This window comes from Macadamia integrifolia, unplaced genomic scaffold (assembly GCF_013358625.1).
Source record: "Macadamia integrifolia cultivar HAES 741 unplaced genomic scaffold, SCU_Mint_v3 scaffold86, whole genome shotgun sequence".
NCBI lineage: Eukaryota > Viridiplantae > Streptophyta > Magnoliopsida > Proteales > Proteaceae > Macadamia > Macadamia integrifolia.
This window is the reverse complement of record NW_024870559.1, coordinates 167,380-175,772: the sequence shown is the minus strand read 5'-3', so window position 1 is coordinate 175,772 and position 8,393 is coordinate 167,380. Positions and strand designations below refer to the sequence as shown.

Genomic DNA, 8,393 nt, shown 5'->3' with positions numbered 1-8,393 from the left:
ACAAATACAATTAGGGTGGGGGAAGGAAGAGAAGAAGAAGAAGAAGAAGAATAAGGCTTCTATTACACCATATTCCTGATAACCACCTATAAAAAGTTACTCTCTTTTCCCTTTAGTTTTTAATATTGTTAATGCAGAAGTAGGTTACAAGTAAACTACCCCAGCAGTTTATAACCCTAAACAATAGTTTAACACCCATTAGCTAACTTGATAATAACTAGAAATAGGACCAGGAAACAGGGGAATAAGAACAGCAAATAAACCCCCATAGATACAATAGCAATACAGTAGTAAAACCAGCCCAAAAAGCAACCCGATAGGAGAGAGAATGACCTGCGATTGGGCTGGTGAGAGAGAGGTGCGGCCGAGTCTGTGGGGCTCTAATTGAGCTGCAAACTTGGTCAATTGTAGGGCCCAGGGAAGGTACAAAAACCCCCAAAGTTGATAGTCTTCCGACGGCTGGTTGTGGAGTCATTTACTTTCTTGATTTTTAGACCTAGGTGAGAGAAACTGAGAGAAATCTTTAAGAATTTTGATAGGGCTGCTTGGGCAGCAATGAGGAGAGGATCGAGTGATCCTTGTAAGGTTGTGAACACCCTCCGAAAAGGGCATGCAGATCCGAGGCCAATTGGGGAAGGAAGAGGAGATCGATCCCTCTCCTAGCTCCTCTAGGAATGCTGGTCGATTCTGTCTTGGAAGGGCTGAACAGGTCTGAATCTTTTAATAATGATAAATAGTAACAAGTACTAACAGTGAGCAGATTCTTTTGGAGGGAGCCAAAAGAGGTAGGGGTAGGCCTAAAATGACTATTACTGAAGTGGTGAGAAAAGACATGCTTATGGTAGGGCACGATTCTAATATGACCATGGACAGAGTTTTGAGAAGGACAAGGACTCGGGTAGCAAACACCATGTAAGGGATGTCCATGTGATGCTTCTTTGATTTCTGCCTTGTTTGCCTCACTTATTTTTCCTTATTCTGTTGCTTCTTGATTCTCTTTTTCTTCTTTCATATCGGATCCATGTAGTTGACCGCATTTAGTTGGGTTAGGTTATGTTGTTGTTTTTTTGTAGTAACAGCAAGTACTAATAGTAGCCGTAAACAAAGAATATGGGAGCAAAGAAACAAGACAAGTGTGGGTGGGATTGGCTATCTCGGCCATGGCATCTCACCCACATCTATTCCGGCTGTTTAAGCAATTGACTGCAATCATTCATTATTCAAATCTGAGAATTTAAAGTACATTAGCTCCTCTATATATAGAGGACATATTAGCAATCATACCATAACTAAGAGTTAAGACTCCAAGTAGGATTAGACCTTACATAATAAGAGTTGGACTCCAAAATATGAGTAGACTAGAACTCCAACATGGAGTAGGTAACTAACTAGTCATTCACTAATAGGGAAACCTAAATTGACTCAAACTAAAATAGCAAAAGAAATAGACTCAAAACAAGAGTCTAACTAAACTAATTAATTAAATCTCGTTTTCCTACTTTCTATCCATATTTTAGGCCCATTAAAGTAGCCCATTACAAAGAAAACCCATGGGATCAAAGGCCCAACACATAAACCCAACCCAAGGCTTATTCCCAATAATATAAGCCCATTAAGTGACTTACTACATCAATTGTCCTCGTTGGATGAGTGCAATGCATAACTTTAAAATGATTTTCATTGTGGAAACATTTTTTTTTTTTTTGGTAACTGATATAAGTTTGGATATCAAGAAATGTAGTCTCATGTTTATATTTCATTCTATGCAGCTTGTGGAACTGTTGAAGTCGATTGACTACAGAACATTGGCTATTGGTGATGGGGGAAATGATGTGAGGATGATACAACAGGCTAATGTAGGGGTGGGAATTAGAGGGAGAGAAGGCTTGCAGGCAGCAAGGGCAGCTGATTATAGCATTGGCAGTAAGTTACACCAATGCTTGGATTGGTTCTCATGAAATTTAATTCACTGGAAGACATTTGTGCTTGTTTGTTTGCTGTTGGAAGGCTTGCTAAACTACAGGGAGCCTGCTTTAGAAAGAGTTCCAACTATAAAATCCACATTACCATTTACTGAATTGGAACGCAGAAAACAATGTTTTTCAATACCTAATGCAGTGCTCTCATGAATTTTATTTCATTGAAAGACAACTATAGTTGTTGTTGGAAGGTTTGCTAAACTACATGGAACCTTCTTTATGAAGAGTTCTAACTATAAAATTCACATTACCATTTACTGAATTGGGACATTAAAAAACATTGCTAATGTAATTCTTATCTCGAACCAGTGAGATCCAGTGGGAGATCAGCTTGTGACAGAATCGCAAGGAGGACGCCAAACCAGATTAGAAGAAAATTAATAAATCAGTCAAATCAATTTGATCAGCCTGAAATTTAGGTCAAATGCTCAAACTGATAGGTAGAACAGGTGTAATGCCCCAAAACCTCCTTAGGTTTAAGGGTTGTCAAAAAGTCCCTAAGATCATTCGGTTTTAGAAGCATGAACCGAAATTGAACCAATATACCAAAATCATCAAATAAACCTCAATGTACTCATCACGAAAAGTACAGCGGAAGTCTTAATTAGAGTATAATCATTATCTAAATAAATAAAATCAAATAAACCTAAGTCTAAAGGTGTTTGTGATACCAAAATTAAAAGTAAGACAAGCTTTATTACATCCATCCACTTAAACCTTAAAATAATCCCAGTGATAGAAATCTAATCCAAGGTAAATAAATCTGTTCTAATAAGTTCATAACTAATGTCTAATAAAGCATCAATTATTCCCAAACTAGGCATCATCTCCTCTAGTATCCCTAGTGCACTTATCACAATAGCAAGGTTCTTGATTCTCTACATCTGGAAAGTAAAAAAAAAGGGGTAAGCTTGGGAAAGCTTAGTGAGTGAAAGGAAAAGAATATACAATATCGGTAAACAGATGCTTTTAGAAACAGTGATATATTAACACATAAATTAGTAAATCTGAAAAACATAGCAAACTCCATTACATAAGCCATGACCTCAATTATTCACAAAAATCGATTTCCATTTAACAATTCAAATAGGATTCAAAGAGTAGCAATGCTAAAACTATAAGTAAAATCATACATCACAACCATTGGGATGAGACTCAGGCTCTTGGCTCTCGGATCCGGTAACGGGCTCCTATAGGGGAAACCACGTTCCTTAACGTCATGCTCTTGCCCAAGGATTAAAGTATTGGTATCGGTCGGCCAAAATTAAGATACGTATATCGTATCGTATCGAAGATACGCTAAGATACACACATAAATGGATAGAAAACACTTTTTCATACACTTTTGTGTAAAAAAAAAAAGTTAAAAAAAAGCTATATATAACATGAATTATGCATAAACAATAAATTGAGAGTATCGCACTAAGAATCCCAGGCTTGTAGTTGTCCCATAAATGTAAAATCCTCGTTCCCAACCTTGATTACCACTTTAGTTAGAGAGAAAAATGGTTGGCAGCAACTTTGGAACAAAAACACCTAAAAAAATTGTGTTTTTCTGAAAAATTACCCATCTTGCCATTTTATAATCGTATCGGTACGTATCGTACCATACAGTGTATCGGTTGATACATACCGAAACGTACATTTCACTTCGATTTTGAATTTTTCATAGAGTATCGGTATGTATCGGTGGTATCGTATCGTATCGGTGTGTATCGGTGATGTATCAGTATGTATCGTAGGATACATATCGATACAAAAGGGTTTTAAAAATTCCATGTATCGTATCGTATCGTATCGGTAAGGGCCGATACAAATACGTATCGGCCGATATGATACGGACCGATACTTTAAACCCTGCTCTTGCCTCACCCCTTGGTCCACATACCCAACCACAATGGAAAAGTGGGCGAAAAGCTCTTGGCTGACGGAACCGGACAATGTCCTTAACGTCACACTCTTGCCTCACTTATCCCTTAAAACTGTACTACCTATTGTGTGAAAATTTTTGGAACTCTATTCTTGCAGCACCAAAATCCTCTTAAAGGGATTTGTTAGACTTGATCTCAACTATGGCAACAAGAAATTTCAAGTTCAGATTCTGCTGGAAAATTGTTACTCACGTGAATCAGTTAACATCTCAAACATAACTGACCGGCATTGATTTATCGAACTCTACTTTTGTACCAATTCTATATCCTCTTCTTTAACAAAGATTTAGAACTTATATAATATAATATCAGCCCAAAAATTACAGAAATATAATCATGGGATCAGGAATTTAAGTATATATTATAGCTAATTGAGACCTATATAAGTTTTATAAAAATCAAACTCTGAACTGTAGAATTGATTTACTCTTCCCATAGCAAAAACCCTATTTAGATTTCAGATTTCCAAATCATTCCTATGAAAATATGAAGGTTAATCCATATATATAGCGTTGAATGCACTAAATTAACCTTTCTTACTTCAGACTTGAGTAAGCTTGCTGAAGTTCTTTTCAAATCTTCGTGGAGCAATGTTGCAGTAACAATAGCAGCAAAGTGCTCGTCTTTCTCTCTCTAATCTGGCAGCAATTACGTGCACTCCATTGTAAAATAGAAGAAAGAATGAAGTAGTGCAGCCCTCTTCTTCTCTAGAAACAGCCCCCTTCTATAGAAACAATAGAAAAGAAAACAGCCTTCTTCTTCTCTAGAAACAATGGAAAAGAAAACAGCCCTTCCTTGGTAGGTTTTTAAAATCGACCTCCCCACCCTCTCAATCTCATCCACGATTTCCCTTAATTCCCCCCCCCCTTTTTTTTCCTATAATTATTTTCTTTCTAAAATCTCTACTCACTCCATGATTTTGGGATAACTGCCTCCCTCTCAATAAATCCCTATTTATTTGAATATGAATACCCACCGTCCCCTCTCTCAAATGTGGGGAATCCCTACTCCTTTCTCTCTCCCCCCTTTTTCTCTTTCTTTGTTGGATACAATCACTTCCTCTCCTTAAGGTGAGGGATATCCACTTACCTTAATTTACTCCAATGAATCGTGAAGTCTCTTACTTCAAATTTGAAATCTTTCTCTCACAATTCAAAGTGGGGCCCACAAATTGCCCAAAACAAAAGTACAACTCAAATTCCTCTCTTTTTTTTTTCACTTGGTAGGATTCGTACCCTTAACGTTCTTGTTTAGACATAAAGTCTTAACCGCTAGACTAGCTGCTTAGATTTTATAAGGTCATCAAATAAAAATACATATTTTATAATAGACAATAGACCAAACAACCATATACTACTACCCAACCAATCCACATAATCAAGTATATTACCTTTCGTGCACATGATTGTAGCAAAAAAAAAAAATTCCTCAGCTAGTCGCAAGTGACAAACCTGGGAAAAAGTGCAAAAGTCCAAATTAGCTCTATCTTTCAAGTTGGGATATTACAACAGGTCTGAAAAATATGATGTAATTCTGACAGATGGATTTCCACTTATGAAAGAATCCTGTTGCAAGTAGGAATTGAACAGTACTGCAGAAATTGATGGGTGAGTGTTGCCAGATCAAATAGATGGATGTTCTGGTAGTGGGATTTCAGATCGATTTTTTGATAGAAGAGAGAGAGAGAGAAGAAGGAAAGCCCCAAATCGTGGGGAGGTGGGTGAAGAGAGAGGACTGAGGAGTGCAAAGAGTCATTAATCTCTACTCATTAACTAACTAATTTAATTCCATTCTGTTCAATCAAATCGTGGGGGTTATTAACGGCCTTACATATATTTATAAGAATCAAACCTTATCTAAAAAGGAAATAAATAAAAGGAAAAATGAATTAGGATCTCCAGCCGCAAGCTTTGTTAAGAGAGTTCTTGAATGACTCCCACTTCCTAAAAACAAGGCTAAACTACTAAGTAAATTGCTCCATATGCAAGCTAAGTTTGAAGTGTCCTTAAACAACTGAAATACTGAAAATAAGGATAGTTATTAAAAGGAAACAGGAGTGAGAGCTGTGAGTGACAATATAAGACTACCACAGAGTAAAATATTTTGACTATACTTAGAACCTAACAAAATGAAGTGGCTAATGCCAACCCAATAATCTCAGCTAGGAGATTTTGAAAAATCTGTCTGGAAACAAATGGATACCCTACAATACCACTCAGCATGCTACTGGTTCCCTAATGATGCTTCTTCAACCAGGTTACAATCATAATGATGTTGAGACAAGGGTCAAGCCAATGAAGGGTGGACAATCTGGAAGTTATACACACATAGAAGCTGCGATTAAGACTTTGAGACAAATGAATTGCGAAACTAGAAATTATAGACTATAAATGAATGCATGTTGTTGTACCCTTTGCATTGCATCAAGAGGTGATCCTGAAAAGATTAGGTAAAGATGACACAAAATGGTTCTATCATGCGTGGCAAAGACAAATGACTTTACCAGTAGGAGTGGTATGGTGCAAGGAGAAGTACATAAAAGGACAAAGAAAAAAGGCAAAAAAAGATTTGAGTGAAGATACTGAGTAAAGAGCTGAGGAGTTATGAGTTCATGGAGATATGGTGTTAGATAGAGTGAAAAGGAAAAACATGATTTGTTTAGTTGACTTTAACTGTACTACTGTACTTTTTGTTTCTTTTATTTTTATTTTCTATTTTCTTGTCTTTTTTTCTGCTATGCATATAAATTTAAATGTTCAGCATCTTATGGACGCTTTTTACTGGCCATAGGTTCAAGTAATTAGTTTTCCTGACTTCATTGTTTTGTAGAGTTCAGGTTTCTTAAAAGATTGATACTTGTCCATGGTCGTTACTCATACAACAGGACAGCATTTCTGTCCCAATTTTCCTTCTACAAATCTCTAGAGATATGTTTTATCCAGATCTAGTAAGTTCTTATGTATACATTTTTCCTTTGTGTTACTTTTCTATTCTAAGAGTGTGTTTGGATATTCTTCTGGAAGCAGCTTTTCCATCTTTACACGGGAGGGCAGGGGAGGGAGGAAGTAAATAAACTGCTACAACTTTTTTCTTGTAGAAGACTTGACATTGCTTCCAGAATCTTATAAAAATGTATTCATATTTTGACAGCTGTTCCTGGTGACTTGATATTTGATTCAATGTGGTTCTCAAACTAACACTAGAACAAATTCAGTTTCTCTTTCATTTCAGGTGTCTCTGGAACCAGCCTTTTCAATTCTGTCAGTCTGATGGCATATAATGTTTTCTACACTAGCATCCCAGTTTTAGTCAGTGTCCTTGACAAAGATCTTAGTGAAAGAACAGTGATGCAACACCCACAAATCTTCTTTTATTGCCAAGCAGGAAGGTTGGTTATGTTTGTTCATTATCTGCTGTATATTTGTATTTAAATTTAAAAGAAATCCATTGGGAATACTGCATTTGTTGGAGTATGAAGCTAGGTTGTTTACTGCCTTTGGTTGATAGATTTTACGCTGATCACTAGACTAAGAGTCATTTGTTAACCAGGCTTTTGAATCCGAGCACCTTTGCTGGGTGGTTTGGGAGGTCTCTTTTTCATGTGAGTGCAGTATTTTGGAACTTACTTTTTCCGTTCTGATATTCTGATGACTGTTAAAAAATGCATGTGTCCATTGAAACCCTCTTATATAAGTTAGAAGTTACAAAGAAAATCGTCGTGAAAATATGCTCTACTGAAATGTTCTGAACCTGGTTTTGTGACCAAGACCTAGTTGACTGGTTCAGCTGGTGTTCAATATTGCTGCAAGACATGAAATTATGTTAAAAGGATGGGAATGGAATCTAGCGACTGTGGGATTTCAATTTCTTTTATAATTACTCTATTTTGGACTTTCAGCCCTTTCATGTAATGGTTGCTTGTTCTTGGCAACTGCCAAATATATTCGGCTATAATTCTGACTACTGCCTAGGATCGTTTATTCTGGACTGGCAAATTTGCAATTTTGCACATGGATATGTGTGCAAATGCTTGTGCGAAACAGATTTTCCAACTTCTTGTACTAAAACCATAGTATGAAAACACCTTTTACGCATATCTTTTGGTCCTCCAATAAAAGATGTAGGTAAAACAATCTTTGTTCCAACTTGATCACATACTATTTATCCAGCTAAAACACTGTCAACTATCCCTTGATATAATTCTCTCGGATTTTTGACTACCTTGTTCGATAAAAATCCAATCTTACTACATATTGATGTAGCAATTGACCAGCATACAAAGAATAGAATGATCATCATATTTGATTTGAAGCTTTTGAAAATTACAGGCTCTGGGATTTATCCTGTTCTTTTACTCATCAAATCCTAGAATTCCAAAAAAGTATACGCTCAATATTTTATTGATGTAGTTCAGATTGTTAAATTGGGCCTTAGTTAGAAGACTTAATTTTGGCACATGGATGGGCTCATGGGCCTTGGTTTT

General features: G+C 36.5%; 1 protein-coding gene across 1 annotated transcript in view; it reads left to right on the top strand.

Moving 5' to 3' along the window:
- LOC122070223 (phospholipid-transporting ATPase 2-like) overlaps window positions 1-8,393 on the top strand; it is a 123,328-nt gene that overhangs the window by 93,785 nt on the left and 21,150 nt on the right. Inside the window, 4 exon segments of the mRNA XM_042634349.1 lie at window positions 1,770-1,923; window positions 6,740-6,857; window positions 7,125-7,298; window positions 7,460-7,511. Coding sequence (XP_042490283.1) covers window positions 1,770-1,923; window positions 6,740-6,857; window positions 7,125-7,298; window positions 7,460-7,511 — 498 coding nt within the window.